This window comes from Atheta coriaria, unplaced genomic scaffold (genome assembly GCF_025399875.1).
Source record: "Atheta coriaria isolate IRGN ID8LTWV9N9 unplaced genomic scaffold, Caltech_Dcor_3.1 hic_scaffold_9_pilon, whole genome shotgun sequence".
NCBI lineage: Eukaryota > Metazoa > Arthropoda > Insecta > Coleoptera > Staphylinidae > Dalotia > Dalotia coriaria.
The window spans coordinates 4,768,656-4,787,927 of record NW_027045451.1 but is presented as its reverse complement, the minus strand read 5'-3'; the positions used below and the strand labels follow the sequence as shown (position 1 = coordinate 4,787,927).

Sequence of the window (19,272 nt, the reverse complement as noted above, 5' to 3'; positions counted from 1 at the left end):
AATCACATGTTCTTCAATATTTGGTAATAAAAAGTTGTAGTTTTCAATTTTTATTTTTTGCTTAGGAAATGATAGAGAAAACTAATAAACCGGTTTTTCGCACTTATCTTGAAAACCATTAGAGATAAAGAAAAACGGGCTTCATATTCGTATGTAGAATTAAATTTTACATTATATAACATGTTAAAATTCACAGTTATCAACACTTATGTAATAATTAAAAATGGTCAATAACTTACAAACTAATTAAGATAGCGGAACCAAACTTGGATTAATGGATTCCTGGCATTCTTTTACATTGATTTGGAAAGTTTGAGGAAAATTGGTGAGGTAGATTTATTTGATCAATTTTGAATTTACCCGCCATTTTCCAAAATATTGATGTTATCGGAAAACTAACTTCATATCTTTTATCCCCTTGGAAATCAATTAACGTTTTCCATTTTCTACTAGCTCCATTTTGAATTTTTAGACCAAAAAGTAGGTAAGTGTAACCTCTTGACTCTTTTCAACAGGTTTTTGTCAACTTTATAGAATCAAAAAATTGAATCTGCCCTTTTGTAGAACCTTGTTATGACATGAAAAAAATGTAAAAAGTTTCGTTGTAACATTTATGGTTCTCGAGAAAATCGCATCGGAAAATCATTTTTCCGACTTCGAAAAATATTTGTTTTTAATCTCATCTTATGTATAATTGCATGCTGAACGTTATCCCGTTTTCTGTTTTTGATTATCTTCATTAGTTCCCGAGATAATTAGTTTTTAAGTATTGCGGCAAGTACATGTTTCAAGTAAATGCGTTTGTAGGGCAAACCCTTTGCGCTATTAATCAGGAAGTTGTGTAAATAACGTAACTATAGATTGTTCTACACGATGGTATTATTAGTTTTTAATAATTTTTACACTAATTAAAATGTCAGGCACCTCCGCCAAATTTTGAATAATTAATTAAATTTTTTTAGAAAATTAAAAATGTATACTTTTTATTGCTTATTATCAAAGAAAACATCTTTATTGATAAAATATTTTAATAAATATTTGTAATTTGAATTGAGATTAAAAAAATATACGCTAAATTTAAACTGCATAAATCTACCATAAATGAAATAATTAAATTCATCGTAGGGCCTAAACCAAGAGAGATCACTTGAAATCTTACTTGGATATATTGATAAGAATTAATCGTTTGTTTAGATTCTGAAAACAAAAGTTGAAAATTCCAACTTTTAATTTCGGACATAAAAAAGAGAAAAGATTTGACTTTTTTATGACAAAATCTTTTCATCGATGTTTTGACCTGAAATAATTTAATCAAAAAAGTTCGACCCTGTTGTTCGACCGAAAATAATTTAACAAAAGTTCGACCCTGTCTTTCGACCGAAAATATTTTAACCAAGTTTTCTGTTACCGAAAATATTTTAACCAAAAAGTTCGGCCCTGTTGTTCGAGCGAAAATAAAATTCATTGGACAAAACAGCGATATTCTAAGGGTATTTTAGGACACTTCTACAGGGTTAATGAAGTTAAAAAGGTATGCATAGTGTAGAGGGACTCTCGAACTTTAACATGACGTTGAGAAACTTTAAAAAAATCAATTAGTTCACGAGAAACAGGTCGATTTCCACATCATGTTTTCAAATTTTCACAAAATTGCCAACTTTTGAGGGGTATTTTAGGGCACTTGTAAAAGGGTTAGAGAGTTGAAAAAATATGCGTCGTATAGAAGGACTCTCCAACTCGGAAATAGCAGTGAGACACATCAAATAAGTCAATTAGTTCAAGAGATAAAGGGTGTTTTCCACACCATGTTTTTAATTTTTTTGAAAAATGCTTATTTTTAAAGGGTATTTTAGGGCACTTGCAAAAGGGCTAGGAAGTTGAAAAGATGATCATCACGTAGTGGAACTCTCTAACTCTGACATAGCAGTAAGAAACTTTGATAAAGTCAATTAATTTATGAGATACAGGGTGTTTTCCACACAATGTTTTAAAATTTTTGGAGAAATGCTTATTATTAAAGGGCATTTTAGCGTACTTTCGAAAGTGTTAGGAAGTTGAAAAGATATGCGTCGTGTAGAAGGACTCTCCAACTCTGACATAGCAGTGAGAAACTTTGATAAAGTCAAGTAGTTTACGAGATACAGGATGTTTTCCACATCATGTTTACAAATTTTTATAAAACTGACAATTTTAAAGGGATTAAATGATTAAACATGATCGTATAAGACATAATTTTATTAAACATAGAACTTTACATGAATATAAACTAAATACTTCCTCTAATCTTCCTCCTCAGTGTTATCATCTTCTACGTCATCGTCCTCCTCTTCTTCCTCTTCATCCTCATCGTCTTCGACGTCATCGTCCTCCTGAATATCGTATGCTTTTGTCATAGTCTGCGTATTATATAAATCCAAAGTCAATGAACTTAGAAACACCGGAATTGATCGTTGTTGTCGCAAATGCAGATCTACCATCTCTTCCAGACTGGAACTGTACTCATTCTCCATTAAGTTGAAAGCACCTTCTTTGCTTAGATGAAAACTGAGCACGTCCTCTGTCTTCTCAGCGTACATGCTGGTAATCGTGTATTGTGATTGATTCATGTCAACTTTGTATCCGAATAACAAGTACGTGACATCACGCATGTCCTGCACTGCCTTCTTGAAGTACTCCTTTAATCGCACCACGTTGTTCTCAGCTGCGGCAAGCTTCTCCTTCAAGTTTTGCACCTCTCGATGATCGATGGTGATATCGCCCAGACGAGATGCTTCTAGACCGTCTTCCATTTTTTTGATTTTGCGCTTTAAGCTAATTACATCTTCTTCAAGACGCTGCTTTTCTTGCTCACGTTGTTTTATAATGTTCGACAAAGGATTGTTGCTGTTGTGTACAATTCGACCATAGGCCACATCTTCTCCAACTAGAAATCCCTCCAACTGTATCTCTAACTTATCTTTGCGTTGACGCAATAAATCATTGTCGGCTTTCAATTTGGCAACTTCGCTCTGCAATCGTGCCAGTTTCTCAGCGCGAATAGGAATATTATCCGTAGAATATCCCTCAACGCTTTTCAGATCACTCTCCAGTTTATGTACCATATCGCGATACTCATCAACAGTGCGCTCGAGATTTTTAATTCGTTCAAATTGACTTTCAATCTGCGCTGCGCCTGGATTTGCTAAACTCGCTGGATTAATACAAATTGTCAAATCCTTTTCGTACGAATCCAACTGTTTTCGATAACTGTCGCGTTCACCGGTTACAAGTTGCAGCTTTCTTTGCATTCGAATCATTTGAGCCTTGGCTTGCTTTGTATCTTTATCCAAAGTCAAAATGTGAGAACGACATTTGTCTAATTCGTCTTTCGCCACCTTGGCCTCATGCATGGCGGTCGACAGAGCAGAATCCAATTGAATTTTATCAGAAGTCAGTGTGATTTCTTGATGCTGAAGACGTTCCACAGCGGTTCTCAGCAGTCGTGGAAGCGTTGTATCAGAATTGGACGTTTCGCAGATGCTTCTAGCCAACGTCCGGAACTCTTCAAGGTGCATTTCGTTCTGAGCGTTTGACACCATCAGAGTATTCAATGTTTTATCTAATTCTTTATATTTCAGTAGGCGACCTTTGATGTCATGTACTTCTTCTTCTAGGAGCAGTTTATGATGAACATCTTGTTTAAGACTGGAGTTTTCTTCTCGAAGTTGCGCATTTTCGCGCTCTAATGATTCGTAGTTTGTGAGTTTCTGTTGTTGATTCTAAAACAATAGGTGCAATAATGATCAAACTAAAATCTGAGCAACTGTTTAAAACATACCTTAGCTTGCTGCTGATATTCCAAATATGACTCCTTGTTGAACTCCATCTTCTGTATTTGTTGTAAAGCTTTGTTCAAAGCCTGGGTTTTGATTTCTAATTCATTTTCACAGTTGGTTTTGGCTTTTAACTTTAATGTTAATTCATCAACAAACTTTTATGTGCTTCAGTATCTTCTTTTGCTGCTTTGTACATGATTTGCAGTTCCTCATTCTGCCTGTCCAACTGAATTATCTTGGTGTTTTCATCAGTGCTTTGATCATGCACTTCTTCTTTCAAGTTGGTGAATTGTACATCCAATGTATGAAGTTTCATTTCCATACTTGCCTTAGTCCTAGCAAATTGTGCTTTAGCCTACAAAATAATAAAAATATAAAATACATCACATATATTTCAACAGTAGATTTAAACCTACTTCATTTAATTCAGTCTTGCAAGCTAGTTCTCTCCTTCTGAAGTCATCGAGCTTAGTTTCTAGTTCTCCAATAGTTTTTCTATCCCTTTCAGCCTGTGCCTTCCATCGTTTAGTCTCACGCTCGAAATCAATTTGCTCTTCGCGTTTTATTGCACGCAAATGTGTAAGCTGATTCTCCAATTCTTTTGCATAGTTGCGACTTTCAATAAGTTCACATTTAAGGCGACGAAACTCGCGTGGTGAGCCCGCACATACAATCTGATTGTCTGCTTTAAACTTCTTCACTGCCGAGTTGATTTCGCTTGAGCTAGTGCTGGATGTGGGGCTTGATGATCGTTTTTTCGGCGTATTGTAATCAAATATACGCTCGCGAACGGAGCCCTTTTTGTAATTATTTACAATCCGCAAAATAGTGTCATTGAAAGCCGGTCCGTCGTTGTTGGACATTTTGAATTACTAAATTAGTAATATCTAATCGATAAATTCAAGTTAATGTTAAACAATGAAACACAACGCTTATTTCATATCAAGTTGTGTCGAATTAAGAGAAATACCGAGGCAAACATAACCACGCACAGTACCATAACACGAATGGCGCGTCGGGAAACAAAACCGAGCTAACAACGTAGGTCGGACTACGGTATGCGCAGACGCGTGTTCAAAGCTCGGAGTTTGAACGTGCTTCTCTTACACACATAACATTTTGTTATATCTGTTGGTTGGGTCTTTGTTTAGTATGTTGTAATTGTTTTGATTTAAGAATGTATTTGTTTTATGTATGTATTCGCCTTGGTTAATAATTACTACCAAAAATACATAAACCAAACATACCAATTAGACCACTCGTTTACTCGTGTGTTATGATGTCTGAGGCGATGACTCTTACACTATCATCTAAGGACTTAATCAATTTATTGGTAGCCATTGTGAATACCTACATCATGTTTGAGCTTTTGTAGTGTGAATTGTATTTTATGCGATTTTATTTTCCTTAATGCATGCAAGGTAATCTTCGTATTTGATATTATTTTTTATAACAGATTTCTTAATACCCTTTGCTATTTTTAATGTTGGAATTTGAATCAGCTGTTTTGTGCGCATAACATTTTGATCATATAGCGACTACTTCTAGTAATAGATTGCCTCCGTATTCATCCTTCATTTTTTTCCTAACACTGCCTTAATTTACCAATGGCATGTGCTTGTAACGATTGTTAGGAGGATAGTTTTGATGTGTCAAAACATATCAAAGGTGTTCGGGAATAAATGAATATTAGCGGAATCATATTAGGTAAAAAAGGGGTCAACCTCAGGAATGAAGATAATAAGCTGCAAATTGGGTATGAACCTTTGTTTTTGTCATTCTAAATTTGTCTCAAGAGTCACAATCGTTATCGTGTCCGCGTCTCAAGATATTTCGGAATAAAGGTCACAAAAATCGGTTTTCGCGAATATCACAGCTTCTATCGGTTAAATGAGATTTGCATTCATTATAAAAGTTGTAGGCTATAAAATTCCCTACAACTTTTGTTTAAACTTTTTTTTCATACGACCAACCGTAACAACATAATTCACGCTACATCACATCATCCACAACAACACAAAAACGCATACTTCAGATTTAGCTTCAACCGATTAATAAACACACCTTTAGACAATACAAATTACAACAATGAATACAATAAAATAATAAAAATAGGAATAGAAAATGGATACACACAAACACACATAAACAAAATTTACAACAAAATCAAAAAACAAAAACACAACAAATCAACAACAAAAAACAACACAAACATAACAAATAACAACACAAACTCACCCAATAAATTCCACACATTCCACTACATAGACACAGACACATATAACATATCAAATATATTTAAAAACCACAAAATAGCATACAAAACCAAACAAAAACTCATCAACAAACTACAAACACACACAACAAAATAGTACAAACACATACAAAAATAGTGGAATATACAAACTCACATGCCACACTTGTCAAGAAATATACATAGGAAAAACAAATAGAAACATGCTAATAAGATATAACGAACACACCAATGCAATAAAAAATCCACACACATACCACTCACACTACGCAAAACACATCTTAAAACACAGCCACCAACACAACACAATAGAAAACATACTAACCATATTAAAAACCTCTAATGACAAATACCTAAACATAAAAGAAAATAATATTCAAATTTACAAGCACAAAATCAAACACACACTCTTAAACGAACAAATAAACTCAATACACGACACTATCTTCAAACCCCTCAAAAAACTCCACATACCTACAACCCACGATAACACTCATTAACACAACACAAAAACACTTGACACTCAGAACACCCTAAAACACCAAATTTTAAATCAGTTTCTGACGATGCCCACAGGGCGAAACATGTAAAACTCATACAAAATTGTAAAATCCATATAAATCACAAAACAATTTAATAAATACATCTTATAAACATGGACTGCGTATTCAAATTAGAAAATAATATAACGTTAGTTATTCGTTAAGTTTGAAATTGTACCGTTGCAACTACGGACGTACGGTTTTAAGAGCTATGGCTGATTTGTGCTTTATATGTGATAAGTCACTTTCAGAAGGTGTTTCTGTGAATGTCGTACGTGGTTTACAAACTTTAAAAACTGCAAGTATTGAAAGAAATGATGGACATATAGACTATTTAAATACTTTAAGTTCAGTAAATGTGCATTCCGAGTGTCGAAAAGTGTACACGAGTAAAAATGTTATTATTGCATCGAAACGACGCACAGATGAGAGTGAACCTTCAACGTCAAGTGCACCTCGTAAAAAACGAAATGAAGTCTTTGATTTTGGAAAGTTATGCTTATTTTGTGGCCAAGAAGCTGATGAAATAGCAGAAAAGAAAAAAAATTAAAGTATAGACGGACAATAAGTAATGTAAGTACTCTTGCATTCAAAGACAACGTAATTAAGAGAGCAGAAGAACGAAACGATTCCTTAGGAGAATTAGTAAAGGAACGTATATATTACGAGTATGATTTGATCGCTGCTGAAGCAAAGTATCATACTATTTGCTATACCAACTTTTTAACCCGAGTACCATCTGCAGATAAAAAGCCTCGCCAAGATGATCAAGTCACTCAAGCAATGAAGGAGATTTTTTATTATATAGAAAATAATGAAGATTCTCAATTTACTTTGAAAGAACTTAAAGATGTCCCTACGGAATACATACCTGGCGATAAGACAATTATTACAAAATTACAACAAAAGTATTTAACTGATATAATAATCACAAAAAAATTGGATCATTTACAATTATATCTTTCCGTGATACACAGCTTAACGTATTATCAAAAGCTTGGTACGAAAATAAAAAAAGTACTCCTGTAGCAGAACGTCTACGGATTGTAGAAGCTGCTGCGGCTATTATTAGGGAAGACATCAGATCATCTGTAGTTGAAACAAAAACGTATCCACCTCCGAATAAAATGCTAGATTGTATTAATGAAGAAATACCAAAAACATTATCACATTTTTTGGAAGAAATGATATTAAAAAATAGAAAAGGACAAGTAGATCATTTAAAAACGAAATGCACATCTATTAGCCACGCAATAATGGCTTCGATGCGAGAACGTTCATTTTCATCACAGCTACTGTTGGGCCTTTCCGTATTTCTTCACAGAAGATATGGGTCTAAAAAATTGTTGGATGTTTTATCATCTTTAGGATTTGCTGCATCATATAGTAATACCATACAGTATGAAGTTTCAGCAATTTACCATCCACAACCTCGTATTTTACCATCAGAGTCTGGTGCGTTGGTACAATATGTTGGAGACAATGCAGATATTAATGTCAGTACTCTTGACGGTAATAATACTCTTCACGTTATGGGAATGATAAAAATAATTACTCCGAAAGATGCTGTAATTTATGATGATCGCATAAAAAAATGTACAACTAAACCGAGTGCAAAAGAGTTAGCAGCAATATCACATGTATCTCTTTTAGCATATGAAAAGCCAGTTGTACCTGGGTACAGCAAGATTCAAGTCCAAAATCTACATGATGATCAAGTACTGATTGAAAAAAAATTTAATGTAGTTGATTTTTTGTGGTTATACGGAAAATGGAAGAATCTTTCACCGTTGCCAGGGTGGAATGGCTATCTTCAACAACTTACGAAAAATAATCAAAATTTTACAACTTCTCAGGTTATATTTCTACCTTTCATTGATCATCCTGCCAGTAATTTAGACACAATTTATACAACTTTACATAGTGCTATAAATATTGCCAAGTCACATCAACAAAAAACGTGCATAATTACATTTGATCAACCCCTGTACTCAAAAGCACGTGAAATGGTTGCTGCGTCAGATGCAAACTCAGACTTGTCTAAAACAGTTGTCAAACTAGGAGGATTTCATATGCTCATGTCTTTTCTTGGATGCATAGGACATGTAATGGACGGTAGTGGTCTCAAGGAAGCTTTAAGTAAAATATATGCTACAAATTCGGTCGACAAAATGTTGAATGGTCACGCTTATGCAAGAAGTATCAGAGGCCATATATTATTACGACTTGCATTATCAATAAAGATTTTTGAAGAGATGAAAATTGAAAATTGTGTGTTAGATGAGTTAATTGAACAAATAACTAGTCGCGATGTTTCCTACGAAGATGTTGAAGGATGTACGAGCAGCTCCAACTCGTTAATTGATCAATTTCAGGATAAACTAAATGAATTAAAAGCTCGAGGTCCCACGGCACAGTTATGGGTGCAATATTTTCAAATGGTATCAATAGCCCTAGATTTCATTCGCGCTGAAAGGCTGGGACTTTTTCAAGAACATTTGGATGCAGTGCGAAAAATGCTGCCCTATTTTCATGCTGGTGGTCATTTCCTATATGCGAAATCAGCTCATTTGTATCTTCAAGATATGTTAAAACTTGAGGAGACAATGGATCAACAGGCTTTTGAGAACTTTAAAAACGGATTCTTTACTGTAAAACGAACAGAAAAATTCAATTCTGGTACATGGACAGACATGGTAATCGAGCAAAGTCTGATGAAATCTATGAAGACAGAAGGAGGAGTATCTCGAGGCCGAAGTACACAAGAAAGTGTTCTATGTAAGTGGGTATATGCTATGTATGCCACGAATACAATTTGTGAAGAAATTGAACGGTTTTGTAACATTTCTTTCGATTCTGTGGACCAACATGTTGATGCTAGAGATTCACGAATAAAATGGGATGATACTGATGTAAATGAACTGGTTGGTTGGTTTACGCTTCATAATCCCTTTCCAAATACGAATCAGTTGGTATCCTTAGCTTCAGGAATCGTTGGAAATGACCAAATTAATTGTCACCGAGCCCATGAAATCGGATTGCAATCTATGGTAAAGATAACTGGTTTGAACTTCAACGAAATAAAGTTAAAACGCGTCGATAAGGTTTTACCGCTTTCAGCCATTAACAAATCTGTCAAAATTAATGATTGTAAAGTTTCTATAGATCCAATGTTACTTTTCCAGAGAATAACTGTAAGCAAAAAATTTGAAAGTAATTTACAAGAATATCTTCAGTATGAACTAAGCCCGTATCCGACATCTTTATTTGATAGTAATGGCATGAGAAAAACCACGAAAGCAACATTATATGACAATATGATGCCTGTCGTTATCGATCTTGATGAAAATAATGTAACATACATCATCGATGGTGGATTTCTTCTGCATCGCGTCGTATGGAGCAAAGACGATACTTTCTCTATTATTTTAAATAAGTACATTAAATATTTACAAACACATTATGGCTCAGCAATTGTTGTTGTATTTGACGGATATTCGGACTATACTAAAAATATTAAAGCACTGGAACAACAAAGAAGAACTGCTGCACTTTCAAAATCATATGAAGTTTGTTTTGACGAAACAATGGTTGTCCCAATCAGTCAAGAAAAATTTTTATCAAATCGGTCTAATAAAAAAAAAATTATCGACATGCTTGTTGAAAAATTTAAAACTGTTAATATCACAACAAAACAAGCCAGAGATGATGCTGATGTTCTCATCATTGACACAGCTATTGCCTTATCAGAACATCAAAAGACTGCTGTCATCATAGGAGAAGATATCGATTTGCTCGTTATTTTAATTGGACGTACTCAGTCACATCATCAGGAAATTTTTTTGAAAAAAATTGGCAAAGGCAATGTCAAAACACAAATATATTCTACTAAAAGTTTTGACCAATATCCTCGTACTAAAAAACACATTTTATTTTTACACGCATTCAGTGGCTGTGACACGACTTCTGCGCTATTTAAAAAAGAAAAAAACTGTTACTAGAGCATTGGAAAAAATTCCTGATTTAGATAAACTGGTGGAAGTATTTCAACAAGAAAACTGCCCAAAACAAACATTATTAGAAAATGGAGTGCGCATCTTGTTGGCATTATATAATGCTCCAAAATCTGAGGACAACATTGATCATTTCCGCTACACGCAATTCATCAAATTTACAAAACTAAATAAACCTGTACAACTGTCAACACTTCCACCAACAAGTGTAGCAGCTCATCAACACATAAGTCGTGTCTACTACCAGATTCAAACGTGGTTAGGGAAGGACTTAGAACCTCAAGAATGGGGCTGGATGCTTGAAAATGAAATCCAGGAACCCATGAATCAGAAAGGTATCAAAGTTGTAAAAAAGTGCCTTCCACGACAATTTTTAAACATTTTGAAGCTATGAACTCCTCATTAGAAAGATACAGAGTGTTTTCAAACGGTAATTACAAAACTAAAGGCCCTGGGAATATTAAAATGAGGAGTGATACGTTTTTTGTGATTTTGTGAGTGTCTTTTTATTACAAAAATAAGAAACAACTTGATAATGAGAACATGCCGTGCCGTTCCACATTGTATCGCACGTGCATTCATTTAAAACAAAGTACACATATACGCATCTTAAATTCGATTTTCATTAAACAATTCTTTTATTTACAATCAACAAAGAAACGAATTCTGTGCAGTGAGAAACAAAAACCCAAATCGGTAGAGCGTAAATAATTACAAATTATCATACCAACCGCTGTGGTAACAAGGAAAAAAAGAAATATAATTCTCATTCTTAAGGCACATTTGTCAGGAGCGCCCTAGACATTTTGAAAAGTCTACTTAATGTAAAACTAGAAAATACTTTTGTTTGCAGTCGAAAGTAATACGCCGGCGGCCCACCTCTCAGAGCAAACTCGCAACTGATTCGGGCAGTGGCATACATTGGAAATTTTGTTTGGTTCCTGCAATCAGCTAGAAAATAAACAAATGGTTAATAACTTCACATGCGCCCGAGCTATAGAATATTTACTTTTTTGTTAACGATGGCCATGCTCAATAATAGCCCGGATGGTGCTGTCATCGAGGTAATAAACGAATTATCAGTCGTGTTGTAGATGCAAATTTTACCATTGTAGCAGGCTACGAAAAGCACATTTCGCACGATTATCATATTGACAATTCCACTGCCTCTGCTCTCGCCGTGTTTGAGCAAAAGCTGACCATCCTAAATCAAAACATTTCAGATCCAACAACATCAGACAAATTTCATAGGAACTCACGTGAAAATTATAAACTAAAACATCGTCATGACTAGTACCACAATATACTCGATTGTGGAAAAGCACAATTGAATACACGGAATAGAGGTCTTCCCCGATTGTACGCAATTCAAGACAAGAAGACGCATCACGTATACTAATTGGAGCATTGCGCAACGCCACCACGAGCACGCGACGAGATCCATCCATGCTCCCTTTGATTGCAAGCACGGCGCTCTCAGATATTTTCTCTGGAGCCGTAATTCTGCCATTCTAAAATTAAACAAAACGTACAAATTGTTCGAAAAGAGTATTTATATTTAAATAATTAACATACCGCCAAGCTGAACCTGATTAGTTCGCCTTTCGAAGATCCTATAAACAGGCTCATCCACATCAACTCAAGGCACTGAATAGGAGTGCCCACGCTAATAACCCGTAACAACCTTCTGTCCCCGATGTCATACACATACAAGTTCTGATTCTGAGATCCGATGAAAAGTCGAGTGTTACTGCCATTTTCATAAACGTCCATCGCAGTGATCGCTTCATTGAGACATATTGTCTCGGTGAATATTGGAAACGCCGACTTCGTGTCAAAAAGGAAAAGTTTTCCTTTATCATTTCCAGCCACAATCAAATCTTTAACAATCTGCAATCAACATCATTTGAGATATTTGCAATCATCATAGGCAATGTGACCCACCTTAATAACTAAAATGGAATCCTTCCATCCGATGTAGTCAACAACACCATCGGAAGCCTCGGTATTTACCTGTAATCTTCCAACGTATGCAACAAATTTCTACGCCGGAAATCAATACGCGACTATTTGTACGACAGATATTTTGAACGCGAAATCAAACATTTAAAACTTGTGGAAAACAAAAACATTTATTGAATATTCTAAAAGTGTTGGGGAATAAAAAATTAGTTTATGTACAAAATACGTAACTGTCGTACAAAAACTCACGGCGTATGAAACACGTTGTAGAAATTACGCACGACCCACCTCATTGCCATACTCGCTATTGACCTCGACTTCCATGGTGCCAACATCGGACTCCTCAATTTTCACGTTGTTATTGCAAAAGGGTAGAAACGAGTCTGCAGATTTGTGCGATATATCTCTCTCATACGTTGTAAGCCTTCAATATCATATTTAATCAATTTAACATGCGGGTTCTTCACTGGGGACTCACCCATGCATTCATTATCACTGGGTTCCAGAAAATCAGTCGGCATTGTTTGCGAGATGTTCATGACGCCGCCAAGGTCGATTTGCATTTCTGTCGTTCCAGCTTCGGGCACTGAGTCAGAATCTTCGCCCAATTGCTCTTCTTCTGCCTCTTGAGCAACTACGGGTTCGTTAAACGGTGGCTTGTTCTGTGGCTCGGAGAACATCGAGAATATGTCCACATCCATTGAGGGCATGAGGAAGTTTGGCGGCGAGTCTGGATTCGGAATGTCTTCCGGATTATCATGAAGCACTTGCGTTAGAACTAGCTCATTAGGCGTATCGGAATTCAGCACCGGATTCAAGTGCTTCGAAGGCGTCGAATCACCTTCAGAAATTATTATGTACTTCACGGGTTTCTTCTTGCTGGGATTGTCACTGGAGTGCTGCGATGGTGAGTTTTGTGAGGTACCAGTTTCTGAAAGTCTTCTTTTCGCGTGCTCTTCGCCATGAGGCATGTCTTCTTCGCTCTCGGAAGTTGAGACAAATGCATGAAACTCTTTGTAAATATTGCGACGTTCGTCCAGCAACTTTCTCATTTCCCTATCGATGTTTTCCAATTTTGAAATGACAGCCCGCGAGTGCTTCTTGTACCTTTGATATCGTGCTCGTAACCTACCTAAAATCGTCTTATCTTTCTCTTCATGAGCTGATGTTATCGCTTGTTCGATGGTATTCTTTTTGGAAGTACTAAACGTGCTGGCCGATGATGCGCTATCCGTGTGTGATTTGGACTTGGGCAAAGATGTTTTATCAGATTTTGATTTGGACCTAGAAGTGCTTGATGTTTTCGCGTGTTTTGTGCTAGATGACGATTTACTTCGGCTGCGTTTATGTTTCTCTTTGTGTGAATGAGATGTGTCTGGCTTCGAAACAACCGCGGTGGATTTTTCGCCGCCATCTGCAACCGTCGTGACAGGCAAGTCTTCTGTTTGAATCCCCTCGGACACCTCATTTGGTTTGCTTTTATCGAGTTGATTCTCTGAAGCATCCTCAGTTGATGTAACATTTTTACAGTACATGTGCTCATTGACCAACTTACCCTGCTTGGCTTTGTAGGTCCCAGGTTTGCTTGTCGCTTCCAGTACAATGACAGGGGTACCATCAGGTTTCGTCACGGCCTTGTCCTTTGGGGATTCCGGCAAATTCGTATCACTCTTTTCAGTTATTGATTCTACTACTTCTCTAGTTGAGTCGTCAACAATTTGTTCAGTACATTCTACCTGGATTCTTTCCTCTTCACTATCTGAGAAACGCGGATCGTAATCTAATTCCTCCTCAGTACATTGTACATGTGTTTGCAAAGGCAGCGTCGGAGTTTTTACGGGTTCCGTTTCCATCTGCACACGCTCCTCTTCCATGCTACGAACGCTATCCCTTGTGTTAGATTCAATGAATCCATTATGTACATTAGATTGAGTTTTAGCCTCTGCATTTTTCAAAGCTAATCTTAAAACTTTAGCTTCCTCCTCAGCAATCTCCCTTAAAACACGCTCTTTCGATTTAAGAATTAAATTTCTATTCCAGTCGTCTTCATCTGAACTACCAAGATCAAACTTTTCTCGAAATAATATGTCATTTTCTTCACTGATACCATTTACATCAGTCTTAGAGACCTCATTTACAGTTTTGTCATTGTTAGGTACCGCATGTCTTTCATTTGTATCACCTTCTACGGGTTTAGATGTGTGCACAGTGCGATTAAAAACTTCGTGCGCTTCTTTAATAACTCGAATTTTACGAGATTCATTGTGTGGATTGTCAAAAGTAGGAGATGGTGATCGTTGCGGCACCGATGCAATTTGCGGGCCAATAATTAGAGGTGGAGGTGTTTTTTCATGACGCTTCACTTGTGAACGAAAATGTTTGCTTTCGCGTGTTGGACTTCGCTGGCTACGTTGGTTGTAAGGTCGGGTCGAGTGTGTTGGATGCGGCACTGGCTGTGGTGTCGTTCGCGTATTATTAAAGCTATGTCCGTTGTCGTTCGAAAGATCGCGCTTCAATTTAAATTTGTTTGGTCCACGCGATTCCGCGCGACCAGGTTTGATGTGATATTTATACGTCCGAATGTACTCGGGTTCCGGCTTTATATCAACACTAGTTGGAGACCGAGAGTCATCGTCAAAGTTGTTTTCTCGTGTATTAGATTCGGGATAGGTGTGCAAGGCATGATGTGGTGGCTCTTGTACAGCATCAAAACGACTTGATTCTTGTGAACTATTGTCGCAAATGTCATACTCAAACGGATCGTAAAACTCGTTTCCACCTGAATTCGAATTATCTACATTAAAACTCGAATCCTGGATGATTACGGGAGCATCCGTAGGCTCTGGCAGCGGTTCCAAATCACTGTTTAAAATGCTCGATATTATTGCAATACATTCATCAGGCAGCACGTTTAGCTGAACAGATATATCAGGTACAAGGGCATTGATATTATCACACTCGTCAATATTCCGCGTCTTATTATGCATATCCCTAATGTCACGCGATACCTTGAGCCTCTCCTGTCGCTTCAATTGTCGAACAATTTGAACAATCTCACGAACCCTTTCTTGCTGAGCGTGCAGCGCGGCTTTCTTCGCTTTCTTCTTACTTGCGCTGAGCTCAGCGGCCGTTGCATCCGCTTCCGCCTGAAGATAGCTGATCGCCGGGAGGATGTTTTCATTGGTGTCCTCTTTCATTTGGCAATCCATTGAATTTCGCGAAGGAAGGACCAGCTCAGCGTCGGGACATTCCTCCATTTGTTTCAGTAAAGAGCCAGATGTTTGTTTGATCTTCTCCTGGAACAACTCTTCAGTGGTAGGCAGGGGCTTTGTGGGCGGCGGTGGTACGGGTTTTGGCAATGCGCCTGGCGGCAACTCCTGAGATTGCCCTAATGGGCGCCGGGGCTTGTTCCAGTCTCGGATATGTGTCGTCTTGTGCCAACCAGCAGCGCTTCTTTGGAACAATGGTTTTCTATCAATAAATTATTTTCTAGGTAACTTAAAATATAAATAACTAAAGAGTATCTAATACAATTTATAATATGAAGAGTTTTCATTTGAATAAAGAAATAATAAATGACAGAAAATTACCTCTTTTGATTCTCTAACCAGGAACCTGATTCATAATGTGATTTAAACGAACCCTCACGCTCGCCGCGATTATACCGTCTGTTTTGATGGTGGCCACGATATTGTCCCTGATGATGTCGTGGATCGTCCCTGTTCATCTTTAGGGAGGTTGTTAAATAATTTAGAGGTTATGTTTGGTATTTTCAGCTGAGAAGCTACAAAAATGCATCAACAACAACAAATCACAAAAGCAATTTCCAAGCACAACTTACCACCTAGAATAATCCATACAAGCAATGCACTTCCATTATTATAAAACGCTATAAACACTACATGAAACCTCAATATTTACATTTAGATTTCCACTGATTGGATTGATTTATCAAGCTCTGCTACTTTGTTTATCCCATTATGCAATTTACTTCTTGCAAACGTTGAAACAAAATCAAAATCTATCGAGTATCTGCAAAACACGTGATATAATCGTTAATTTATCAAATGCTGAATGTTTCTAGAAGAAGTCAGGTTTAAAGGTAAATAATAAAGGCGAGTTGACTATAACCTAACGAGAGCATCCTGTGCGCTAGAAACCAATTTGCCGATGAACTTACCGTTAAATTTAAAAACAAAAACGACGCGTATACCAAATGCAATCACTGTTGCACATTAGATTTATCGAAGTTCAAGCAGTCTCACTTATTCCTCGATTTATTTTATATCACGCGAGAGATAGAATATCATCCTCATCATCACTAAATACGATAACCACCTTCACTCCCGGTCGCAGTGCATGCCGAGAGAAATACAACATCCGAGTGTGCGTTAGATAAGCGGAGAAAGCGATACATACGAAATCGCGTCTTCCTTGCATGCAGAGCCTGCGCGATATCGGTGTTTCGTGTGTTAGAACGAGCGGGACTTTTAAATCTTTGTCTGTCTATCACAAGGTTTGTCCTTGGGCTTGCCCTGATCACAGTACTTTTCATAAACTAGTGGTACTCGTGGTGTGGAAAAGTGGTACGCCTGCTGTATTGAGCTCATTGAACCAAAACTAACTGGAGATTACTACGACACGTTGGTTAGACTTACGAACAGCAGAGGGAAAGAGAATTTGCGTCCATATCGGAGTATAAGTATACATGATGCTCAGTAGATGGCGCTATAGGTATTGAAATAAATATTTTTAGTGATAAAATGATGTCGATTGTTTCTCACAAGCGCACAGTTTACATATCAGTGTTTGAATATTATCAGTATATCAATGCATATTTTGAAATTATCTTTAAATAACTATATTCCAATGTTATTATTTATTTATTTACGACAACTTAATAAAAACCAAATCAAATCTTATTGCTTATATATTTAGTTTTATTAAATAAACATTTAATATATAAAACTTGGGGAAATATTGTTCAAAATTATCTGTTTTGTTAAAAATTACGACATGTTAATTAAGTACTCAATTCTAATAGTTTACTAATACTTTATTTACACTGCGATATATCAAGTTGTTTTTATTGTTTTTTTATTAGTAAAGAAAAACATCCAATAAAGTAAACATAACATACAGAATACTAAAGGTCATAAATCAAAAACGTGGTGCTTTAATTAAGACAAATAATATGCTTTCATCGTGCGGGAGAAGCGGTTGTGCAAAACTATCGAGATGATTAATTCCAAGGGATAACCCAAAGAAGGAGTACCACTCCGTTGTCGGGGATCACAAGAAGCATATTACAGCAAGAAGCTAAATGTTCTTCCATCTTCATAGCCAGGAAACAATTATATCGTTCATCTTAGGAATTGATTAAATGCTCTCACAGACCATTGGTTAATTGCCAAAATACAAATAGGGATTTTCGTATTGCGTGTGTGAAAAGGATTCTACGTTTATTTAAGAACACATAATCACTAATAACAAACGAATAATAAATATAACACAAACATTTTATAAATAAAAATAAAATGTTAACATGATTTTTCTCTAATAGATTATTTCTAGATTTAGTGTTAAACATCACAGTAGTAAAAATTATTGTAGTCTACCTATATTTAGAGATTAATATTAGTATTATATACTGTTGTGTTTGTGGCATACAAGATACAGACACAGGACAAGGATGTTGGCGTTGTTTCTTATCATTAGCTCGCGGCCGTTCTGAAGTTAGTTGTGTTGTTGATGATGCCCGAGCGAGGAGGACGTGGGTCTTGGGATGTAGCTACCTTTTACCGGTTATTATCGCGAGAAGACCGCCACTCGCTGCCACCAGCCACAAGGCAATAATTAACATAAGATCACAAGTTATTCTCAGTCACTCATGTAGTCCTGCTTTCACTTATCATCTACAACAATGTTTTGACCTAAAACAAACAGATTTTAGTAAATTACTGCTTCGTTCAGTTACGTATTGCTGTATTTCACTTGTTTTTTAAACCAAAAGATTTAAACTAGCTTAAATAGTACGAGTGTCCGGTGCTAGGTGCCGTCCGGCGTTACGGGACTTCTACACACTTAAAACTTACCAAACAACATTTTTAAAGCAGTTAATTTAAAAATAAATATAAATTAAGTATTATGGTTATTAGGTTAAGTTAACATAACCTAATCTCATCAAAAAATATAAAAAAAGTAGCCATATTTGGACCATTTTTATATTTTTTGATTTATAGAGCCACATAGGTATAAACTGTCAATAAAAATTAAGGAGCGGAAAAATAACTCACAAGGCTTACCAACAAAATGATATTTGTTTTTGGTCCAAATTAACCTAACCTAACTTAAAAAGTTGATAAATACAGAATTTAAATTTTTTAAAGTAAAAAACCAATATTAATAACCCTTAATAATAGCTAACAAGTCATGTGTATCGTCTTGGCTTCCCCATTCCCACCCTCAAGTCTGGTGGTTGTTCAAATCGATTGCGCTTCTATTAAGTCACGATACTCGATGTGGCGATGCAGCAGCGGCCCTCGAGTAATATTGTAATTATGATATTAATATCGGTCGCCGGCGAAGGGCAGTGATGATGGAACGCGAGGAGTGGAAGTAAAGACGCAAGGGCGCCGAGTCCAGCGTCGAGTTTAAGACGTCCCAGCATACTCTCCGGTAGCCGG

General features: G+C 36.5%; 2 protein-coding genes across 11 annotated transcripts; both read right to left on the bottom strand.

Moving 5' to 3' along the window:
* Positions 1–2,220: 2,220 nt before the first annotated feature.
* LOC135798542 (mitotic spindle assembly checkpoint protein MAD1-like) lies at positions 2,221–4,818 on the bottom strand. The gene is given in 4 exon segments (XM_065311404.1): positions 2,221–3,758; positions 3,818–3,963; positions 3,966–4,170; positions 4,232–4,818. Coding segments are annotated over 4 exon segments (2,277 nt in total). The 5' UTR covers positions 4,679–4,818; the 3' UTR covers positions 2,221–2,279.
* A 7,615-nt stretch (positions 4,819–12,433) lies between these two features.
* On the bottom strand, positions 12,434–17,081 carry LOC135798670 (uncharacterized). Of its 10 annotated transcripts, none has more exons than XM_065311566.1 (7): positions 16,767–17,081; positions 16,428–16,618; positions 16,177–16,370; positions 14,142–16,057; positions 12,836–14,081; positions 12,569–12,768; positions 12,434–12,514 (listed from the first exon to the last, which is right to left on the bottom strand). In XM_065311566.1, exons 3-5 carry the CDS (start codon positions 16,311–16,313, stop codon positions 12,937–12,939), a joined length of 3,198 nt encoding a protein of 1,065 aa, XP_065167638.1. In that variant the 5' UTR covers positions 16,314–16,370; positions 16,428–16,618; positions 16,767–17,081; the 3' UTR covers positions 12,434–12,514; positions 12,569–12,768; positions 12,836–12,936. The 10 variants fall into 10 exon arrangements, with proteins under 10 accessions (XP_065167638.1, XP_065167636.1, XP_065167635.1 ...); XM_065311564.1 differs by having other exon boundaries at positions 12,836–13,010; positions 13,065–16,057; positions 16,767–17,080; XM_065311563.1 differs by having other exon boundaries at positions 12,836–16,036.
* Between the last annotated feature and the right edge of the window lie 2,191 nt (positions 17,082–19,272).